General features: G+C 38.5%; 1 protein-coding gene across 5 annotated transcripts in view; it reads left to right on the forward strand.

Annotated features, from left to right (window-relative positions):
* Positions 1 to 24,532, forward strand: part of SEPTIN9 (septin 9) — a 276,740-nt gene that overhangs the window by 227,380 nt on the left and 24,828 nt on the right. For all 5 annotated transcript variants that reach the window (XR_014491173.1, XM_083352364.1, XM_083352366.1 and 2 more), the window contains one exon: positions 20,572 to 20,763. Coding sequence is in view for 4 of the 5 variants with exons in the window: in XM_083352364.1 (XP_083208490.1) it covers positions 20,572 to 20,763 (192 nt within the window). In the remaining variant the exon portion in view is untranslated. The remainder of the gene's footprint in view (positions 1 to 20,571; positions 20,764 to 24,532) is intronic.

Here is a 24,532-nt window from a genome sequence, read left to right on the forward strand (position 1 = left end):
GAACCATTCTGGTCTATAGTTAAGATATCAGACTAGATACCAGGAGATTCTGAGTTGTAATCCTGCCTTAGCCATGAAAGCCAGCTGGGTGACTCCAGGCCAGTCATTCTCTCAGCCCCAATCCATCTCACAGGATTGTTAGTGTGGGGAAAATGGGAGGAAGAAGGAGTATTTGTATGTTCACTGCCTTGAGTTATTTATAAAAATAATAAAGGTAGGCTATTAATTAATTTGGGATTGGGGACTAGGAGCCTGTGTTTAGGAAAAGGACTAAATTATTGTGTATGCATAAGTTCAGTATTGAGAGTTGAAAGTTTGTGAGGCAGATAGAACAAGAATGAGAGAGTTCAAATTACAGAAGTTACAAGCTAAGTGAAACTTCAAGATGTAAAAAGATGTGAAATGAGATATCTTGAGAAAGTATGGGGCATCCTGCTTTGCTCACTTCAGAAGAAAACTGAACATGCTGTGTCAAATGTAGATCTTAACTGATATAAAATGGATTCTAGTCTTAATACTTTGGGTTGCTTGGAACATCTGGAACCTGGATCCTTGACTATGTTTACAGCTGATTGTATGGTTATTCTGAGCAGGCTGTTCCTGGGACTGGTTCTCTGATTTCAGATATTGAGAACACAGGTTTTTTGGGGTGTGAAGTCTTTCCCACAAAAGATGTTCACTGAGCAAATGCAGGCACCACTCTGTTACTGTTTCAAATGAGAAGTGCTTGGAGGCCATGAAGAGAAAAGAATGCAATAAGTGTTGATGCTGTTCCTTCCTCCAGTATATTTCTGCTGTGGCTATTTGGAGTACAATTGAAAAAGAAGCTTTTCCCTTGCTTTTGATCTCCTTGGTCTTTCAAGACAAGTAGAGGGTTGGATAAAGTGAAAAACCCAAAAACTGCATGCATTTTGCAACTCATGGATTAGAGAGGAAAACAAAGTGAGCAATCTATCAAATATCAAGGATATTCTACATCATTGCCAAGTTAGGTCCAGGTTGCTTGGGAGATGTTTGCTTTGGCACCAAATGTGTAATAAGGATAGAATATATTAGTTTCCCAGGGAAGCATTTCCTTAATGATGAACTGGGTGGGAGAAATGTTTTAAGCAAGACAGCACAAATTCAGCATTCAGTTCTGCCCATAGAGATAAACAGGAAACATAACAACTAATTTGTCATTGCAAATGAAAACAGCTAGACAAGTGACAAAGCTAGTCTACACTCACAAAGCCCAGACTTTCTAGTCATATCAGAAAGTTGTGGTTCTGAACCAAATCTAAGAAAATGATAATGTCTACCCCTCTTCATTCTTATGTGATTATTTTCAGTACATTGAATGTGAGGATGTAGATAGATCTCTTGGAATTCTGAGGCTAACCATTTTGGTCCTTGATTCTTGTCCATCCTGGACAATGAAAGTAGTTAGGAATGGGAAGGATATTTTTCATCCCTCACTAAAATAAAACCCACCTTAAATTTAAAAAAAGAATAAATAACTACTAGCCTGTCTCTGATGTCTCTCGTTGGAGCAAATTCATGCAGTATGTGATGACATCACAGCTCCTTTGGTTTCTGAATGAAACTAGTTATGTGGATATATTTCTATTGGGATTCAGTCCTTCATTTCATACTGAAATGGCTTTGGCTGCACAGTAATCTGTGTTTTGTAATAACATTTAAAAACTATATGAAGTTGCTGGGTTGTCATCAGTATGCAGAAAGCATCTAGGTGTTTATCTTTTTCCTACAGCTCCTAGTACGGAGTATAAATATTCTTCACATGTTTGCAAGCAGTGATGATTTGGATGAGGATTAATAAAGTGAAATTAAATCCAGGTATTCTCTGATCCAGCTTTAGCAGTTTATCTGACTCCAAATTATACTGTACTACCCTTAAATAAGAGCCACATTAAAATAAAGCCACCCAAATTTCTGTTCTATTCCTTAACATCCAAACTTTCCAGGAAACTGTAAGATCTGTTTGACCTCACATTTATTAACACTCCATTTTCATATATTCTGAGTTCTGGTTGTTTAAGATAATTTCTTCCTCATTCTCCTACTCGAAACCTAGCTTTTACTTGTTTTAAGCAATTTCCCTTGTTCCGGAAGTAGATTTTACAGTTGTAAGCATGATTATACAGTTCAGATTTAGGGTTTCCTCCTCAATCTGTGTATTGTGATCTCATGAATATCAGTGGCTGCATTGGACCAAGGATGAAGGACATATGTTACATAGAACAATGTTCTATTAGCTATAGAAAACTATAGTCAATCTAATATGGGAAAAAGTATTAAACTGTTTTTAATAGTGACAAGTAGAAAATTATTGCGGGCAAGCAGTCAGTGCATTCTCTTGGATGATTCTATTCTGGTTTCCGTTTTGTGAGTGTTATTTGAAATTTTTTATCTCAATTGTGGTCATAAGTTGAGGACTATCTGTAAAGAAAATAAAAAGTGGTCATGTTATTAGAAGGGCATGGACATAGCAGAAGATAATTTGCTTGAAATTAACTGATTTAAAGATTGGAGAATCAGTGCTGTTTAATATACTTTGTGTAGAATAAAGTCTCAAAATTAGTATTGCTGTAATTATCAATGTATAATCCCAGGAAAAAGCATCTGCATTCCTGTTTGTTTAAAATTTCTTCCTAGGACATAGTTGGAGATAAAGCTTGAAAGGGTCACAGAAAAATACATTTTTTAACCTATTTTTATCTTCTTTAATGCTTAGAGATAGGATACAAGTAAATATAAGGGCTAGAAACCAAGAACAATACTACTAATAATTCAGAATGTAAATTTCTTAAATCCTGGGTATATATCCTGGGGTAAAACCAGTTAACTAAAGTACAGATTATTGTCCCAATCTTATTTTAAAATAAAACTGAGACAGTTAACTACTTAATGTTTAATTAATTAATTGACAGTTGCTGCTGGTTCTGATAACATTTCTATAAGAATATTGTAAAAAGAAAAGACTTCATAGTATAATCTTTTAGATTTAAGTAGTAGCATAAGTCAACAAAGTTGTCCAAGGTACAGCCTTAGTCCCATTATGAAACTAATCCTGGTACAGTAATGCCAGTTTCATTACTATTGGATGATGTAATCACTCTACTGTTATTTTCTTACATTACAGATAAATACTGCTGGATTGGGTGTGTATATATGGTTTCAAAAGTAAGAACATATAAGCAGATTTATAGATGTGCTTATAGGCTAGAATGGGCAGATAATAGTATTAGTTTTTACAATAAAGGTTTGCATTAATTACTGTATCACAGTGTATTGGTCCAGAAGTGATAGTTGCATAAACCACTTCTTCTTGATGGTTTGTGATTGATTGATTTATTTACTTAATACTTCTAAGATATTTATTAAAAATAATCTCTCAGTGGTAAGAATGTGAAATATAAAGCTAATAAGTCAGTACAATGAATGTCAAACCAAACATTACAGATTCTAGAGGACTCATAATCTTGGCTATTTGAAGTGAAAGACAATTAATGAACGCTTGAGATGCAATCACAGCTGTTGATTTGCTTGTTTCTGAAATATTAACATAAGCTCTCTGTCAGAATTGTAGTGTTTGTGAATATGGGCGAATGGATGATATGACAATTTGTGGAATGGGACAAAATAAAAGTAATGGTAGCTTGTTCCCGATGGAGTTAACATTCAGTGTGTCATTTTGGCAGTGTTATAGGGCCTCCAGGTGATGTTATTACTTAGTGATTAAACCACATTGTATTTTTCTTTGATCCATTTTTCTTCACAGAACAGGGATAAGCCACTTAGGTAGAATAACCACAGGTACAACTCTTCAAAAATACAGATGTTTTGTAGGCATCTGGAGAAGGGTTAGCCTTGACATTAAGAGTGTCATGCATTCCCTCTTCCCTCTTTCTTCAGAAAAAAAACATTAATATACTTTGAAATATGTGCAAAAGTATTTCATATATCAACATTTGTATTTCATTATTTTTCGTACAGGATTTTTGGTGTGCTAAAATATTGCGGTTTTGAAATCAACCTTGTACGTCACTTCATGTCTATCTCTGTTCATTCTTCTAGTTTAACTTTTATTTAGTTATATATCAAAAAGTTTTAACCACCCAACTCCCTCACAGAGGGATTCTGGGCTATGTACAATTTAATCAATACAATAAAATATTACACCCAAATAGTTTAAGATTAAAAATTTTAAAAATGTAAAACAATATTATAAAATTGCAAAAGATGGAGAGTTCAAGATCCAGAGGCTAAGAGTTGTTTATTGTATATAGCTGCCCATCTCACTAATCAATTTAAGACCCATTTTTGTTTTTCAGTTCTGAAGTGGAAAATCTTCCTGTAAGAACTTTTTTTTAAAAAAAATCATTAAGAAAAATCATTAGTCTGTTGTAAGCCTAGAAATTCTCCATGTTGTGAAACAGATGGTTTTTAACCAGTCTAAAGTGGGAGCAGTGATTCCTCAAAACTGCTTTGAAATATCTTCATAAAAGCTACAGACAAAAATGGAGATAGAAGTTGAGCTATACACATGGGGAGGTGAACTTGCATAACACTGAATTCCAGCTGAGGTGCTTTATTTTTCTAATCAGCAATGAACTAGGATTTTGTGCTTCAGGGTTTCAGAGTGCCAGTGTGGCAGCAACTAAAATTATAATATCCTCAGCTGTATAAACGGCTGTTTTGTACAGTGTTTCAGTAAAGAAACAAAGAAACAAAATTTGCACCACAGCGGTACCTCACAATTTATAACTTATAATTCATGTGTCTGTGTGTGTGTGTGTGGTTTTTTTAAAAAAAAATGTTTTAAAAAAACCACACTAAAAATATGCATGTTTGTCATTTTACAAAATAGTGGTGTTATAGATTAGCATTTTCCACTTCAGAAATTCTTGAAATCCAGTGTGAAATAATGAAAGTGTCATGCTTGCAAAAACAGCTTTCTATGTGTTCATAATTTCTTTTGGGGACAGTGGACACAGGAGAGGCTGTGTGAACAGGACAAGCATGTAACTTTGAATATGCTTTGATCCGCTTACTGATATGGGTGAGTTACTGCAGATGCCTTTGAAGTAAAATATAGAGTAGGAGCAAGTTAATTTTTTTCAACAACAAAAAATATATATAGAAAAGTGATGGCATAATGCAAAAGGAAATTTGTGTCTGCACAGAGACTATCATTGTGGAAAGAGAATATTCCCATAGCAAAAACCCAGTTTTTGGAATCAGCCATAAAACACTTTATCTTCCCATTTGTTTCCATATTTCAGCAAAATAAGTAGCTTGTTGTAACTGGTGATAGGACAGGAGACTTTTGAATGGTAGCTATTTTGTGTTGATGTTGTCCAAGCAAGAACCTATTGGATTGCCTCGTCAAATACGAATAAAATAAAAGTTGACTTATTAGCTCCTATTTTCCTGCTTGACCTAAACCAAGTTTGGAAAGAAGTGAAACCAGCTGCTTATAGGCAAGTCTCACTTTTGGCTTTGAGTGGAGGATTTTTCACCAAGATTAAGGAGATTAAAAATTTTAATGCCCATTGCAGTGGATAAAATTCTGTTAAATCATAAAAAGGGTTGTAACTCATCTAAAAGTTTCTTGTTGCAACAGTGCCAACAGCCAGATAGAAGTTGGATTTCCAGCCTGGTTTACAGCACAGTGGCAGTGAATTTTATATTGGCTGTGTTTGTGATCCCTTATTGTTTGAGAAAATAAGATATAACTTGTTTAAAAATGACAAGCTTGTAATGCCATAACTCTTGGCAGTGCTTTTTTTGTAAAAGAAAAAGGTGCCGGAACTCACACATGTCATACAACCCGCCTTGCCTACCCTACAAGGTTCCATCCAAAAAAGGTGCCGGAACTCCGTTCTGAGCGTTCTATGAGAAAAATAAGCCGTGACTCTTGGCAACAAAATGATGGAAAGGAAAACAAACAACTGAGCTGACCCAAATTTTTAATGAGTGCAAAATAGAGCACCGGGTGGGCATGGGAAATAAGACAACTTAACAGCAGTTCATCGTGGAGAAGGAATGCTAATTCTGAATATACAAAGGGTAAGACAGCACTTAGCTATTGCGAACTGACCCAACTCATTTGGTGTAACCTAGTTTTCGTTAGTGGGGTGCCTGAATTTAGTGTCCACATCTCATCTTGACCATATGGCATTCACTAATGGTAGAAATTGGAGACCCTATTTATTAAGATTTCCAAGTAAACATCTGAGCAGGTATTTATTTATTTATTTTATTACATTTATATACCGCCCTTTCCCTGAGGACTCAGGGCGGTTTACAGGGAGTTAAAAAACCAGCAATACAAAAGTTAAAACCAATTTAAAAAAGATTAAACTAACCCTGTGCAATTAAAACCCTGATTAAAATAGACTGAGGTAGACTGAAGATCAGGATATGTGTAAAAATAATATACCAAATCAAGGTTTTCTTGAAATACTATATAAACCAAAGTTTCTAAGAATGTTTGAAATAGTTACTTTTTGAATGAAGGACCGGGTTTTTATTTACGAGCCCAACAAGATTTTTCAGGCTTTCAAATTCTCCATAGTCTTCACTGAAATAAGATAGTAACAAAAGCAGGAGAGAACCTGATATTTAAATTTTGGTGTTTGGACTATTTATATGGATGGAATAAGGAACAGCAGAATTTTAACTCATCGAATGCAGATAGGATATCAGGCTACACCTTGAACTTCCTAAAAGATTGCTGAGAAAAAATAAATGTTTGATCTAATTTTGTAAGTATTAAAAAAAATTACTGACCTTATTTTCTAGTATATCATCTAAGATTATTTCCAGCTTTATTAGTGTCAGAAGATTTATATTGCCAGATGAGTTGTGCCCGCAACTCATTTATTTATACATTTACTTATTTGATTTATGTTCTGACCAGACTTCAAGAAGGCTTAAAGATATTCATCTGAGAATGGAAATATTTCACAGTAATATCTGGATTTTATGCATTCAACACTAGGATATCTATCACAGTTTGCTTCTTTAACTCATCAGTTTTGGGAAATATCCTTGCAATCAATATCAACATTGGGCAATGTTTAATAAGCCTGATTAGACCTAAGATTAATGGTGGCATTATTACCAATGTATAAGTAAACCCAATGAAACCAGTGTGATCCCAGATCCCAATTTATTTCAGAATAATATGGTGGATGTTATTAATCAGTAAGAAGCCAGGGATGCAGTTCAATACTACATCCTTAGCTACTTCTTATTGTTGGATATACAACATCTGTTCCAATTTTGCTATTTTCAAAATTTGTTATGATAGGGGAATAAAATGATAAAAAAGGTTCATATTCTAAAATAATGGAGAAGTGTAAAGTCTTATTTGACCCTTCTAGATTAGGACAGGTTGTTAGATCTTTTCTAGAAGATTTCAAAGTGTCACATTTTTTGGGAGTGTTTTACCTGATACTACTTGATACCAATCAAGGTGTTACAGGTGGTCTTTGCTGAGCAGGTTGTGAAAAGATTGTGTTCTGTTCTACTGCCAGCAGAGGTATGTTTATATAGTTTGATTTTAAAAGAACAAATTTACTGATACAATGGTACTGTAATCTGATGTTGAAGTTTGATAATCTATAGACAAATAAGTGGAAATTCCTTATGGAACTTGTCTGTTCCTTTCTGTAACTTTTATTATTAGTAGCAACAGTTCTCTTTTCAGGGAGCTTAAAAAGTGTGCAAGACTTTCCATTGTTGTAGCAATGGTATTCGGTGTTTAGTTTGAACTGTTATCTTTTTAACCTTGATGTTTTCTTTGTTATAGAAGTCAGAGTGTCTGGCTGAGTTCACGGTTTATAGAATTGGGAGTTGTTGGTTCAGTATTTATCCATTGCACCATTGTTGTTTTCTAACTTGAAGTTTAGCAATTTCCCATTTCTATCCCAGTTACCACAGCCATCACCCCAGGCCAGAGGTAGGCAACCTTGGCTCTTTTATGATTTGTGGACTTCAACTCCCAGAATTCCTGGCTGGCTCAGGACTTCTGGGAATTGAAGTCCATGAGTCACAAAAGAGCCAAGGTTTCCTACCCCTGCTCCAGGCCATAGAGGAATGAAATGATGTCTAGAGGAAAAGAACTTGCCCTCTGGCCAATTTCTGGTGGAACTTGGGGCAGTGAGAGTTATTTCCAGCCATGCAATAGGAAGTTGATGAGTGAAACAAAGGGATTGTCAAAATGGAGAGTTCAAGCAAGCTTGCCTATTTTATTATTTTATAATAAAGGACAGCACAGTGTATATTAATTTGGATCATTAAACCATGGGATGAATGCTGATCTACATTTTTTTTCCAGTGGCAAAAGCCCAGATGTAAGTATTCAATGCTTTTCTGTCACATGTGCACACAAAACCCATCAAGTTACACATGAGATCCAAGAGGGGAGTACTTATGCTCCATCTCTTTTGTCCTTGCCTTGTCTGTATAATTAATTTCCCCAGCACCATAAGAAGATCCTTTGTTTCCCAATCCCTGACCCCTATGGTTGAAGGCTTGCTTAGATGCTCCATATTGTTTACCATGGAATGAATGAGCTGTCTGTGTACTTGGCAGAGAAAAAGAGAAGGGCCTCTGTGATGACTAAAAATAGGAACACTAGTGGATCAGCACTTCTGCTGGTACAGTTCTAATAAGGGCAAGGAGTCCTCCTTTGAAATTTTCCCCCATCTTGCTTTTTCTCTGTCTTTTCTTTTTGATGGTAAACAGGTAAAATTCAGGGTTTGTAAATTCTATTTTTGATTCCGCTGTGAGGTTAGCAGGTGCCCTGTGTAAAGCATTTCAACAACTGAAGTACATTTATCTGTCCCAAACCTCTTATATTAATGAAATCATAGTTGTCTACTCTTGACCAAAAGAAGATTCTGAGATCCAACTGTTCATGGCTCCTCATGTATAAACGTAACTGGGTGTGTTTGCATTATGGAAAGCTAGGCCAGCATCCTTAGTATTAATAATTTCAGCACAGCATATTATGTTTCTGAAATGGTGAGATTGTTACCTTCTGGAGCAGAGGCCTGAACCAGGGTGATGGAAGTGTACCATCTTTTCATATTAAAGAAAATGGTGACTTTTCTTTAGTTACAATAATGTTGTTTGCTTAGTAAATCTTCTTCCTATATGTCCTTCCTTCATTCTTGGAGCAGTAGAGAGTACTGCTGAAGTAGAGCAGTACTTTATTCTTGTGAAGTAGAGAGAGTAGTAACCTTCCCATTTAGTAACGTTCCCAGCCAAGGTTTCATACTCTCCTTCCTTCTGGGTCCAATCCAATTCTTTCTTTCTAGAGATTTCAACCACGGTTTTGAATCTTTCTCTGGCTTAGCTTGGATCGCTTCCCTGTGAGGCAAAACTCGAAGGACTGCACCCACCTGTTCTCTTTTTAAACTCTAACTGCTTCAACATTGTAATCGTTTTTTCCACTGTGTGTGTCTATTTTATCAGCCATTTGTATTCACACAGAATATTGCAAAACATGTGTCTAATACTCTTTGTGAGTGAAATGAGTTGTCACTCACAAATACAGTCTCTTGAGCGAAGAAGCCTCTAGCCAGACTGCAGATCTGAGTCCTAGGTCTTTAACAAATGGATATATAATTTAGTTTTTATTGTCATATATTATAGCCAGGTTAGCGGTTTCTGTTCCTTCCACTTTTAGATCACTTCAGCTGAGCAAATCTAAGCAGCTTACAGTAATTAATAAAACAAATTATATAGCATGGAACAAGCAAAATTATGTCAGGCAATTTAAATTACAGTTCAGTCACAAACATTATTTTCATAAACTGTAATAAATGGCATTGACGCATCCCAGATGTCTACTGGTTACATCCTTTATCTCCCTATGTCTGGTTAAAGAGCCAAGTTTTTAACTATTCTCTGGATGTTAGTAGTTAGGATGCAGTTCTTATTTCTGGTGATAGCTGGCTGCAAAGGAAGGGAACCCTGCCAAGGAATGATCATCTCCGAGTTTTCTCCCGTCATATCTTCCTGGGGGAAGAACACTTAACAAGAGCTCTCCACCACCAGTACACATCAGGCAGTTACATTCTGCATCCATCAGGCATTCTTATAGATATCCAGATACTTATTTCCTCTCTTTGTTCTCTTGTCACTCAAAGTGTCGTAGACGAAGAAGATTCTCTCCTCCTCCAATCCTATCGTACGTGGACTGAATTCTGAGAGTGTAAATATTAGGTTTGTAAGCAGATAAAATGTTATTGCTCATCTTGTCTCATCCTATGATTTTAATGAAGGTGGGGGGGAAGAGTGCAGAGAGTTATGCTTTCCTATCACTTCCACTTTGTTTTCCTTTACCACAGATGTCTGTTAAAGGGGTGAAGATGAAAAAGTTGCATGACGACTTTGGATCTGATTGAACATGTTCTGCAATAACCATGGTCACTTCTCTTTTCCACAGTAGTGTCTACCCTTCTGCAAGGAGACCAGGGTCTTCCCTTCCTCTGGCCCATCTTTGTGCTCATTTGACTAAAAGCCTGTCTGAACTTGCTGTGAACTTTAATTATTTCTGATTGTCTAACCTTGCTAGTTTTGCTTAGAACCAGAGTTCTTATTTGGAATTGATTGTCAAAGAGGTGCTTCAGAATGTGCAAGAATGTTAAAGCAGCACCTCGCTTCAGATGACTAAAGTAACTGTATCTTTCCCCAAGTTCCACAACTGCCAGGAGGAGGTTTCCACATGGTAGATGTTTCCTCAAAAATAAGACCCAGTGTTTTATATATATATAAAATGTGTGTGTGTATTGCTTCCAAAAGCAGCATTAGGTCTTATTTTGGAGGGGGGGCTCACACACACACACACACACACACCTGCCTCGCCTCGCAGCAGTGATCCACATGGCTGCCACCCCACTTCTTCCGCACCTGCTTTTGCTTGCTTGTGGCAAGATATTGCATCACATGTTTCATGCACCGGTGCCACTACCACGAGGCTTGGCAGATACCCCCTATCTGCCCCACGTGCCACCTCCTTTCCAACTCTGTTGCATTTCTCTGCCACCACGGAGCTGGGGAGCTTGCCGCACCATCACACAGATGCCCTCGCTTCCCCCAAGCATTTCTTCACTAACCTGATTTCCAGCGCTGTCACATTTCTCCATCATGTTTCTCCATTGCTGCGTGCTGGGCAATGTTTGTGGGACTAAAAAAAAATAAAAAATCAGACCTTCTAACTTCATGAGATTATTATTATTTTTTTGTCAGAAGTTGGAATGTCCGATTGAACTTTTTTTTTTACTCCCACAAATTTCTTTTGTTTCCTTGCACACAGCGGCAGAGAAATGCAATGGAGAAATGCGACGGAGCTGGAAATCAGGTTAGCAAAGAAATGCTTGAGGGAAGTGAGGGTATCTGGGCAGTGGTGCGGCAAGCTCTCCAGCTCTGCGGTGGTGGAGAAATGCGATAGGGCTTGAAAGCAGATGGCAAGGCAAACCTCCCAAGAGCACCAGGCGCTGAAATGGGGCCATCTCTCTCCAGCAGCTGCCCAGGCCCGCCAGAAGGAAGGCTGGCATCTACTGAAATGCAGTGGCATTCCGGCTCTGGCAGGGAAGGGACAGCTGGCATGGATGCAGACAGGATGCCTGCTCACTTCAGCACCTTCCCCAACCCTTCGGGGCTCGGCCTGCCATTTTGGTGACTGTGTGGACAGAGCTGCGAAGGGGGCCAGGGGACTGGAAAGTGCCAGCAGTCTAGCTCAGAAGGGGAGTGAAAAGGAAGAGGCGGGTGGGTGGGGTCTTAATGAGGGCTTATTTTGGAGGTAGGGCTTATATTAGGCGCACCCCCAAAAATCAAGCTAGGTCTCATTTTGGGGGAAGGTCTTGTTTTCGGAGAAACACAGTAGTTAATCCAAAAATGTCAGGGAATTTCTAGAAGCCTGGCACTCTGACACAGTAGACACATAGACATTAACAACATCTATAGACTATGCAAAAGAGACAAGCAATCTGCCAAAAAGGAAACCAAAAGAGGGAAGTATCTCTCCACCAGAAATCATCACCCAGATCAGCATAGATTAATTCCAAGATTAACATCAGACCAACAATCAAATAAACAACACCCCAATCAAGAAACTGCCAAAAAAAGCCAACAGTAAACAGCCCAACCAAAGAATTTCTATGACCCACTCCCATCAACGTTGACAGGGCAAGTCACTAGAATATAAACTGACAGCAAACTGCTCTCCATACTACTAGCACTGATGATGTTACCTCGTTAGGGTAATGAAACATCTGTAAGAAAACAAGCAAGCTCAGAGAGCACCAAGGACGCCTCACTCTAGTTACTTGGTCCTAGAGAAATGCCATGCTGGTTTGAAGTTTGTGTTTTATTTGTCCTCCTGCCCATTCCAAACAACCCATTTCAAATCAAATAAAAAGATCTGCTCATTCTTACAAAACTCCTGCCATGGTTAATTTCAACTGTTAGGAATAGGTTCTCAGGTAGAATATCTGTAAAGGTGCTTTGGGGTGTACTGTATTTTCTGGCGTATAAGACTACTTTTTAACCCATGAAAATCTTCTCAAAAGTCAGGGGTCGTCTTATACGCCGGGTGCTGAAAATTTAGAGACAGGGCTGGCTGGAAAACCTGGAGTGGATCTCCCATTTAGTCTGCGCAGGGAAAGCGGGACCAATTGGAGAAGAAGCTGCAGTCTGTGATTTTTTACAGGGTTTATAGGGTTTCCTGCCTTAGCAGGGGGTTGGACTAGATGACCTCCAAGGTCCCCTCCAACTACTACTACTACTTCTTCTTCTTCTTCTTCTTCTTCTTCTTCTTCTTCTTCTTCTTCTTCTTCTTCTTCTTCTTCTTCTTCTTCTTCTTCTTATTCTTATTATTATTATTATTATTATTATTATTACTATTACTATTATTATTATTGTTTAATCCACTTGCACTGTTTTATGTTTACATCTTTGATGACAAACAGCCTTATGTTTATAAGTGACAGTTTTCCTACTAAGCACCTGCATGTCATAAGCATTTGAATTAAAATTACCATATTAAAATCAAATCTGATTTTTTTAAATTTTTATTTAGTGTGCGTTGGAAGAGGGGTAGTCTTATACGGCGAGTATAGCCCAAACCCTATAATTTAACAGGAAATGTAGGGGGTCATCTTATACGCCCAGTCGTCTTATATGCCGGGAAATACGGTAGTTCCTAAATACAGACCTATTATTTTACTAAATTTGGCTGCTTGATATTTAGGAAAAAATCTTTACTAAATGCACTCTCGCTGATCCTACTTGGTTTCACTTTCTCAGAGAACAATGGTCAGAACATGGAAGTAGGGAAAAGAATTGCATTATGTGGGCAGGCCCTGTTGTTCTTCCTATTTTCTTTCAGGTTTGGAAGAATTTTCTTTAGGTTGAAGAGGGAAAGGTATGTTTCATTCCGTATATAGAACATTTAAAATACAGATTCACGGGGTCAGGGAAATACGGTAGTTTGGTTTGCTGCAGTGTTCCCCGCTTAATTTTTAAATAGGCCGCTGTGATAAATGGGAACAGTTGTGGGCTTGGGATGTAATCGGCAAATTTGTTTCAGCTTATTTAATTGGTATGCTGTGGTTTGCTTTTTCAGTAGAATAATTAGCTGGTGCACTAATTATTATGGGTTGAAAGGAACACTTTTGAAGCTAGCAATACTTAGCCTGATTTTAGCTGTTGTCAGAAGATTAATTAGATTGTTCCTGAAGTCTCCAAGTCAAGTTCAGTCTGAAGGAGTCTTTTCTTTCTTGTATGATCTTTGACACACTGTATGTCTTTAGCCTTTGAGGTGAAGGCCCGAGCAGGTATATAAGTGGCTTTGTTTAGTTTTTTCCCCAGTCCCTGCTTAGTTTTCAGTTCGTTTTGTTTATCTTTTTGTCACTGTTTATGAGATGAGCAGCTATATAGGTTTAATGAATACATAAGCTGTAATTAGGTTGAAGACAAATGAATGCAAAAGAAGGTATAGGAGAGGGAATGGCAGACTCTGGGGGTGGAGTGAAAAGGGGGATCAGCCTAGAATCTCTATGTAGCCGCAAGTGAACTAAGTCCCCCTTGAGTGCTGTTCACCCTTATCTAATTCTCACTAGGTTCTGACCCATTAGTTGGGAAGATTCCTCTACGTAGCTTTTTGAAATAAATCAGTTAATTGAACTGTCACATATGGGCCTGGTCTTTTACCTGACAGATCTTTCGCATTTTGCTGACTCAATTTATATTGTGATGACTGACTCAAACTATTGTTGTGGTGTTAACGGTACTAATCAGAGACCCTTTCTCCTATACATTCACAGAGAGGCATCAGCAGGACAGGCTAGGTAGGAGAAAGCAGTACTCTCTTGTGCCAGTATAAGGCAAGCTCCACCTCTTTAGTGTGTATATATATTGTGATGTTGTGTGCACATACAGAAGGACTATACTGTGCATTGTCGGGGAACAACCTTGCTTTTATCACTTTGATGAAACACTGGGCCCTGCGGATTTCCCTGCATATATAAATTCACACATACACATATTCACACTACATTTTCTTTAAACAAATGCTCTTGCAGTCAGTCTCTGATTCAGTTTGTGACTTTGCTGCATTGCAACTTGTGCCCTCTACAGTTTCACCAATCCAATGGGCAACTTAGTTTTGATAGGGGGAAAAAACCCTCCCCCCCATTTTTCACCAGCACGTATGTTTCATCCTCCCATGAAGCCTGGTCAGTGTTCCCTCTAGCTGACCAATGGATATAGGAAACTAACAACCAGTTGGTATTCTGTTCTCCGAAATTGTTTCCTGACAATTGTTTGCTTTTAATAGTAAGAGAATAAAAGTTCCCAGAAACCTGATTGAAAGAAGGGGCAAAATTGCTCCTTGGAGCAGCTGAGAAAGGTGGGGCAGGGTAGGAGCAAGCTATTATTACATTTGGCTACAGTTGGAGATGTAAGTCCCAGGAGATGGGATGAGCAGAAACTCCTGATAACGGGAAATTGCCCTTCCCCATAGTTCCAGGGAAGGCATTTCAAACAGTGTTTGCAGTGTTTCTTTAGTTAATTTTCCAACATCCAATCAGGTCCCACAAATTTGAGAGAAAACATGTGGAAGAGGCCACTATTTGCTCTGCATCTGCATTATCTCTCCCTCACATGATTGTTGCACAGAGTGCCTTTCTCCCTGGTTCTCATTTTTCTCACGCTCGCACATCTTAGCTGAACAGGGCTCTCCAATCCTACAGGAAGGGTGAGACTAAGGATGTGCGGTATATACACTCCTTATAAAATTGGGGCGAGTGGGAGAGACTCAGAAAATTCCCACAGGGACTTCCTGTTCTAAGTTGGAGGCTGCTGCTAATTAGTAATGAGTTCCTGTCATGGGACTTGGGAGTGGAGATGGAAATTCTACCATCAGCTGAGAACAGTAGAAGGATTTAATTTTCTTCACTTTTTGCAGAACTATTCTTTTTTTAAGCAAACACCTCACTCTATAACAAATAGCTTCCAGCCAGGCTTCACTATTAAACACATATTTGCTGCTTGCAGAAATACACCCAGATGGGGTAGAATTTCCTCTCGGGGCAAGTGCATGGGAACTGATAATCAATTGAGATGGGGAGTCATCTACTTATATGTATTATTTTTTTTAATAATTTAAAGATGTCTCCAGTGACAATTTCTTCCATCACAAACTGGTGAACAAAGATAGCGTGGCAAAGGCTAATGTAATTTCATTAAAATCTTTTTCTATAGTTTGATAATGAATCCAAAGAAGACTCAAAGTTTTAGAGCCAGGATATGCAAAGGTTTTCTTGCTTGCCCTTTTGCTTTCTGATGGAATGTTTCCTTCTTAGCCAGCTGGAATGACGAGTCTTTTCCCTGAACAGCAATTTCTGCTGCTCATGTCTCAAATGTGTTAACGTGTGGTGACGGAGAGAAGGAAAGATATGCGTTTCTGCTGGGATTGATAATATTCCTTTTACAGTATCCTAAGTCAAAATTTCGAATTAATCCTATGCCTGGGTTACAGGCCTACAAGCAGTGCTTTGTTCATATGAATGAGTACACCTCTACATTTTTTTCCTTCCCAGAATTTCTTTCGTATAGCAAGTTAAGAATAATTCCTCCTTCCAGATATACTATGTGGATATTCTATGATCAAGGCTCTTGAGACTCAAGAGTTTCATCTACATCAGAGGTCCCCAACCTTGGCAACTTTAAGTCTTGTGGATTTCAACTCCCAGAATTGCTCAGCCAGCTGAGGAGACCCCTGCTCTACATAGTAGTTGTTCTATAAAATGTAGTGTAAGACAGTTCTCAACAGGTCATATAAAAACACTCTCCTCAATACTTTCTTACTGGATGCGAGTTCAGCAAGAGAATCCTGTCTGTTACAAAGATACATTGAGCCAGCGGACAGAGAAATGTTACTTGTGATTTAGGAGCTTTCTTGGTCTGCTAAGGAAGGGGTCCCCAACCCCCGATCAGTGGACCGGTCCCAGGCCGTGCCATGCCAGCAGCCAGTCCGCACAAACAAGCAAAGCCCCATCCGCGAGATGCAGACAGCACACAACACACACCCCCTCCGATCCTTAGAAAAACCTCTCTCCACAGAACCAGTCCCTGGTGCCCAAAAGGTTGGGGACCTCTGGGCTAAGTTTTTACTGACATGGGATATTACATTCAGAGTTTAATTCTGAGAAAGTGATTTTTGCGTCATTAGTCCATAAATGTTCCATATGTCCCACATTGTGGCAACCAGATACATGGGATGTCCCTGTTGTCTTCTCGGTGTCAATGTTGGATGGTGGTTAACATCATTTTCTAAATCTGTTTCAAATTTTTATGTTTTACTTCTTGTTGATGACTTTTCTGGATAGTTACCTGCATAGCTGACTTCCCAAGAGGAAATTGGGAAATTTAAGCAGGTTTGAATGGATGCCATGTTTTTAAAATATGGTTTAGTTTTGGCCTAAATGGCCTACATTTGTTTTGGCCTAGTTTTTCCTGGAACTTTCAGTAGAAATCATTATTCTTGTGTTCTCTGCAATCAGGTTCTGAAAAGGCATAGATAAAAATAAAAAGTTATGTGAATACATAGTACTTCCCCCTTGTCTTTTCATATCATACGTGAGTGTTTATTCAAGAGGTTCATGAAGACACCTACCAGCAACTAGCAAGGAATAGAGATAAAAGAATGGTTCTCATTATAGACAGATGTAAATGTAGAGTTCCCTGGGATCTAGACTGGAACCTATGCTTTTTAATTTGTTCAGAAATTATCTGGACTTAGGAAGGAGCTTGGGAGATGGCCAGGTTTGTGGACCAAACCAGATTATATAAGGAGAGTAGAATAAAAAAGACACATGCATGAATCATTTAACCAGACTAATACTAAAAAAGATTTTACAGAGTTTGTGTATTCAATTATTAGGTCTTTAACTGATTTAATTAAGGGATCCAGTTGCTGGAGCAATTTCCAGATGAGAAAAAACATTTGAGGGCTAACGAGAAAGATAAGATTAGGGCAAGAAGCGCATCTGAAATGTTGGATGCTCTGAAAATGGCTGCCATCATAAGCATAAAATACCCGTTTGCCAGAACACAAAGTAGCCCCTGGAATGTTCTTTACCCTTCCAGAGGGGTCCAAATGATTAAAGTAGGTGTTTGCAAATGCTGCCTTTCTATTAATTATTTTGATTTAAGGCAAACTTGGTAAAAAGGCGCAGGGAGCCTGATGGCCACCAACAAAGATCCCTGTGGCAGACTGATGCTTGCAGATGTGACCTTCCCTGTCTCAGAAACCGGTGTAAGGTTTAAAAAACGTGTCATTCAATTTCATTGAATGAACCAGATCGAGAGATACTGGATAGATTAGAAAGTTCATATTTGTACATCAAGTTATTAAAATTGAAATTCACAGGACAGCTCTCACGTTTCCAACAGATTTTTGATCTGATCCTACATGGCTTCACAAAGTTTCTGAATCTGAGACCAATACTACTACTTCTAGCCTGGATTAACTATGCCACTACTGTGTTTCCCCGAAAATAAGATCCACCCGGAAAATAAGCCCTAGCCTGATTTTTGGGGGGTGTACCTAATATAAGCCCTAGCCCAAAAATAAGCCTGGGGGTGGGGGTGGCCAGCACAAGTGGCAGCAAGTGTGCAGGGGCCGATGGTATCTGGCAGCAGCTGCAGTCCACCATCCCCTTGGAGCAGTGCGTATAAGTCCAGAGGTGAGGGGGGGAGGCAGGTGATCCAGATGTGCCGTGCTCTTTTTGCCCAGAGGTAGATGGAACTTTCATCCTTCAGGGATTTGCTCCGTTTCCAACCGCCCCATTTGCAAGCAGACAAAGGTTCCAGTCTCTGTCATTTCTCTATCCGGGTGAAAAGTGCTTCGGCGCCTATGGGCGCTTGGAAACTGAGCTCAAAACTTTTTGCCCGGACGGAGAAATGACAGCGACTGGAAGCTTCGTCTGTTTGGACATGGGGTGGTTGGAAATGGAGTGAATGCCTTGGTTTCCAACTGCCCCATTTGCAAGCAGATGAAGGTTCCAGTCTCTGTCTGGGGAAAAAGTGTTTGGGCACCTATGGAGCGCTTGGGGCAGTTCCACCCTGTCTCCCATCTGCTTCACCTTATGGCAGCAGCCCGGCACTGCAGGCTATGCGGCCTTCTGCCGCGAGCAGCCGCAAACAGTCCCAGAGGTGGGCCAGTGGCCACACAGGATCCTGCTGGATGGCGCTGTAGGTGTCATCACCACGAGGCGAGGCAGGTGTCAGGAAAAAAATAAGACATCCCCCAAAAGTAAGACTTGCTGCCTATTTTGGATGAAAAATAAATAAATAAGACCGGTCTTATTTTCGGAGAAACACAGTAGAAGTTACAGAAGCCAATGATGAAGAGCTAATACAATTTCTTAGTTTGTGACAACAATTCAATATAGTCTCATCACCAAGGTTAAAGAGTGACTGTATCTGTAGTGTATCAGGACTTTGAGCCATATCACACTGGTAAGGGAGAAAGAGTTATCAGATGTGAAAATTTTGAGTATCCTTACGATTATGTTCTTTTGATGGGGTGGTTATGAAGCATTTTGTAAATGTATTGGCATTCTTACTGTGATTAACAACAGTGATATATTTCTTCTTCCTAATGGAGGATTCTGGCATGATGTCCATGCAGCCATTTATTGCTTTTACCCTCAGTTTATTCTGGAACCTTGGGTGCTAAATTCATGCTATTGGCTTAAAGATTTCTCATGTCTCCAGTGGCTGTAATGGATGACTCTGTTTAAGATAATGCAGGAGCCAAGTCTTCCAAAGCTTTTATTGAATAGACAAATCCTTGTATCAAGGAATAAGATGAGATCATGACAAAGAGGCCTTGCCAACAGAGGGGAAAAGAACTAAGGATGTTAGCTGAATCCATGACAACTTGCAAACTTTTTAAAAACCTGAAAATACCATGTCATTTTGTAGTGAGAGGCCTTTAATTTTACAATGATGTGTAGATAACGTTTCTTATGTACATACAGAAAGAGAAAGAAAAAAATGGAATTTTTTTTTCAGGCTTTGTCTCTGTTATGTTTTAAACTTGGGGGAGCATGCTCATCCCTCTGTAGCACAGGGGCTACAGAGACCCAAGATAGAACTAAGCTTAACTACAGTAGGATTCACCCCCAGCATTGCCAGAGAATCCCAAACTATTTGGCAAGGTTCAAGTCAAAATATAGCTTCGCATTGTTCAGCAGTATGAGGATTAATTTGAAGTCTGCGAAGTGGGAAACTGGATAGAGGTGAAGCATCAGGAACTGGGCAACTAGGATCTCAACTAACCTCCCTCTGTGTCAAAAGCTTAGTACCTGCAGTGTGATTTTCAGATAGCAAACTATTCCTATGCTTTCCAGATTTCTTAGTCAATAGATAGGTTACAAGCCCCCCTCCCCCATGACTGAAAATATAATTATTTCAGCAGTCTTTGAGAGGAATTTTGGCATTTGCCTCCTCCCTCCCTCATTTTTTGATCTAACAGTATTACCACCACACCATGTTATAAATCTGGAATCAGAAGGCACATTCAGGACCTGAAAATCCTGGGTTTCTATCAATTCACATTTTAAAATGCTTTTGATAACTTAGCATTTAACATGGTACCAAGCCAAACAGATTACAAACTATCCTCAATAAAAGACGTAAATACCCAGAGATAAAACACAGGAAGAAAAAAAAGCTGTAACATGCTACAAGATAAAGCAAGATAAAATCCTATACGAAGAGGAAAGAATGAGAAAAGAGATTGAAAAGAGATTTTTTTTTGGTGGTTATCCCATTTGTTAAATTTATATCCCACCTTTTATACAAAGCTAAGTATTGTACACAAATGCATCTCTTTTTTTCACACAAGCACTGTCCTTTAAAATAGATTTTCCTTTCCTTTCCACCTATACCTATGAAGATATTTTAATTATTTATGTGCATCACTAATAGATGAGTAAATATATTCTATTGATTGGCTGCCTGGTTTTTCACTAACAGGCTCAGAGACCATTCCCAATTATCCCAGCAGTGTGATGGATGCCACTCGAGATGTTGGCCTCAAGCAAGCTGCACCAGCAAGGACAGAGAAGCCAGCTGCCGACTTTGCCTACGTTGGGATTGATGCCATCCTCGAACAGATGCGAAGGAAAGCCATGAAACAAGGCTTTGAGTTCAACATCATGGTTGTTGGTAAGCCTTCTTACCTTGGTGTGTCTGTGTAGAGACTACATTGGTCACACTAGCCAAGATTCAGAACAACTGGAGGGTACCAAAAGTGTGCCTTTTGATTTCCCCACACCACTCTATTTTAACCCGTCCACTCCTGATGGTTTTCTTTTTACACATGTGTACGAACAACAGTAACTAACATTTATGAATTCTTAAGGTAATGCAATTTGATAAATCCCTCTGTTGATTACTAAAATGTTATATGCTCTGAATGTCAAGGTGATTATGTGTTTTCTCTAATAAGCCTCTTTGTCCTGACTAGGGCCTCAAAAGCCAAGGACATGTGGCCTTTAATCAGCCATTTCAACTTTGATAAGCAGCTCTGCTGTTTGCCATTTGTGGTTGAATTTCTTCCACTAAGAAACAAAACAAAACAAAAAATTACTGCTTGCCTGTGCCATTCTTGAAGGTTATTTGAAGGTGCTGTATAACTCTTTAAAAGAAATAAAAATTCACTTTGTTATCTCTTAATTGTTAAAAAAACCTTACCTAAATAATGACCCACTTCCTTTAGTCCCTTTTTAACCAATCAGGGTGGATAGCTAATCCGAAGTTTTGTTCTCATTAGATGCAAGCCTGTTGTCCTAAAATCATAGCTCTGACTTCATCCTTGCCCCTCTGTCCTAAACCCAGCACACTCTTTTTCTTTTATTCATGCCATTTTCTTCTACATTATGGATGTATTTAGAAAAAAACTGAATTTTAAAATGCCTGAAAAATCTAGCAAGTCTAGCACTTGATCCTACATCAGCTTGTAATACTTGAAGATACATGCTACACTCCTTGCAAACTTTGATTTCCATTTCCTAGTTAGGTTGTGGCTTTCAGCTAGTTCTTTCTCTGATGCTTTGATAATAGGGTAAAACATGTTCCTTAAGGGCCATACCAAAGACTAATGACAGAAAAGGTCTGAAAGATAAAAGTGTTTGCCTGAAAAGACAAATAAAGGCATCCTTCAATTTACGCATTTACTCTGTAGTTAGACTTCACATAACAGAATGAGTGAGTGTTGCTGAAGAAGAATCTGCTGATCATTGACTGTTCTGGCCAGCTAAGTATAACATCACCACCATTTGTGTATGTTAGTTCAGGGAAACTATTTTCCTTCTAATATTCTTCCATGGGAACAAAGAACTTCTTTCACTTTTGGAGAGGGGGAGGAAATGTGTCACTTCTACATTCACTGCTTTGAACTTTGAATTGAGGACGAACAAGGATGAATACTCGAACAAATAAAAAAGAGTCTTTGCTCCATCAGAAATGGTAAAATACCTACGTTCTTGACTGTGAGTGGTTGACTGTGAGCAATAGACAACCAGCCTGGTGTAGTGGTGAAGGGGCTGGCCTAGAAAACAGGTGGCTGTGAGTTCTAGTCCTGCCTTAGGCATAAAAGCCAGCTAGGTGGCTTTGGACCAATCCCTCTCAGCCCAACCCACCTCACAGGTTTGTTGTTGTGTGGAAAATGGGAGGCAGAAAAATTAAGCTTGTTTGCTTTCTTGAGTTACAGATTTTTAAAAAGTAGGATAATTAATTTCCATAAGCAGTTCTATTTCTGTTTAAAAATAGGTTTTCTTTTTCTTTCTTTCTTTCTTTCTTTCTTTCTTTCTTTCTTTCTTTCTTTTTTAAAAAAGCTCTTCTGAAGAAAAATCTCCTACATCAGGGGTGTAAAGTCTAATTGCATATGATGTATCGGGATTTTCTTTGCCTTTGCTGGGCCAGAGTGGACGTGGCCTGCACGGACCACATTCGGCCTGTGGGCCGCATATTTGACATGCCTGTCCTACATGATTGTTACAGTGACACATTGTTCATGATTGAAAAGACAATAGGAAATACTGATATTAATTGTATGGTCAGTTTGGTATAGCAACCTCATTAATTTTTTATTCTGGTAAATAGATGCTTTATGGCTGGCCATACCAGGTCTTTGGGTGGGGGAATAAAATTATCAGACCAAAAAAAACCCAGACAGATCAAACATGGAATGGTGGATAAAACTTAGCAATGTTCTGGGAATGTAGAGTTGACAGTACTGTGGCTATTACATGTGAAAATGTTTTTTGAAAGCAGGCTAAGGCAGGGAACTGAGACAGCTGAGCTGCAACTTCTGTTACAAAATAATTAAATTTGTTTTCTAGGGAAACAAGAAGGAAATGTTTCATTTCCAAACTTATAAGTCAATCCTGCTTTGCCTGATTTATCTTTTGATAATTCTTGTTCACCCAGGCTTATCAGTGAAAATGATTCATTTCAAGTTTAGTTTAAACCTTGAAGATAACTAAATTGTCTTCCTTTGTTCCCCCAACCATTTATAGCCCAAGTGCCATCTTTCTAAGAGTCTTTAAAAAATATATAGTGTATATATTTTTTTCATTTATTTCTTCTTTTTCTAGGATTTTATTGCAGACTGTGTGCATATATTATTTGACAAACATTTAGCTCCAGATGGTTAGCAGATTAACAAATGTAGACAGTTTACATTTATTTGAGGGTGGTTAAAGCTGCAGTTTTGATGTACACATTAATTGAATACTTGACTGTTAAAAATACTTTGTTTCATTTCCTTGAAGGGGTTGGTGCACAGTTTTTAATAAAATCTCAAAAACTCCTGGCTCAAGCAGATTCAATATGCTTAGGAAATGAAGCATTCAGTGTAGAATTTTTCTGCTTTATTTGTGGCTGTTTGGAGGGCGGTGCCAGAAATATGGCCGTATGTCTGGTTTCTTTGATACCCATAAATTTTTCATTTCTCTTCATTTCTCTGTATTTTAATATTCTTAGGAAGATTGGATTCATTTCTGGGTCTGTTTATTTTTGTGGATGAACAAAATTGTGTGCAAAATTAAAACTGTCCAGCGTTTTTTTCAGTTGTAAACTCCTCACTATTTATACTGCATAGTTATATACATATACAGTGTATTAAATCAGGCTGTAGACCCAGGACAGCTTTTCTTTGGCTGTCTCCACCACCACCACCCCACCTCACCCCCAGCTCTCATCCTGACATTCAAGGAGCCCCATCCTATTAGCCCTTCGGTAGGCTGTGAAAACTTGGCATTTCACTCAGTCTTATCTTGTGTAATATAGGCAGCCATATAGGTTCCTAAATAAATAAATATAAACATAATTATAAATACAGGAGGAAGGTTGGAATTAAATTGGGTTAAAGTATGAAGCTTTATGAGTCCTCAGTTGGCCTTGTGCTATAGGATGTCTCTGCAAAAGAATTAAGAGTTGGGTGTTTGGTAATAGCAGTTTGTGCCTCATAGAAGGAACAAATACTGTATATTGGGGTCCCCAACCTTGGCAACTTTAAGACTTGTGGACTTCAACTCACAGAACTAAGTTGGGGAATTCTGGGAGTTGAAGTCCACAGGTCTTAGTTGCCAAGGTTGGGGACCCCTGCTGTATATTACAGTTTTAGAAATGACGTGTGATTTTTTAAAATTTAATTTGGCTACCCTTTGCAACTAAGCAAGATGAAAAATAAACTTTTTGACTAAATATCCAATGTACTCTTCCTAATAGGGCATTCATTTATTTTATATCCTTTCTGTGTCACTCTTTCACACAAGATGATTTATGTATATATTTAAACCATTTAAATAGCCGCCCATTTTCTAACCAATTCTGGATGGCTCCCAATCAAACATTAAAACAATGTATGGACCTTGGGCTCATGTATTATAAGCATAGGACCTCTTGGGTAGCTTCAGTGTTGTTTTCAATT

The sequence above is a fragment of the Vipera ursinii genome, assembly GCF_947247035.1.
Source record: "Vipera ursinii genome assembly, chromosome: 2".
Classification (NCBI taxonomy): domain Eukaryota; kingdom Metazoa; phylum Chordata; class Lepidosauria; order Squamata; family Viperidae; genus Vipera; species Vipera ursinii.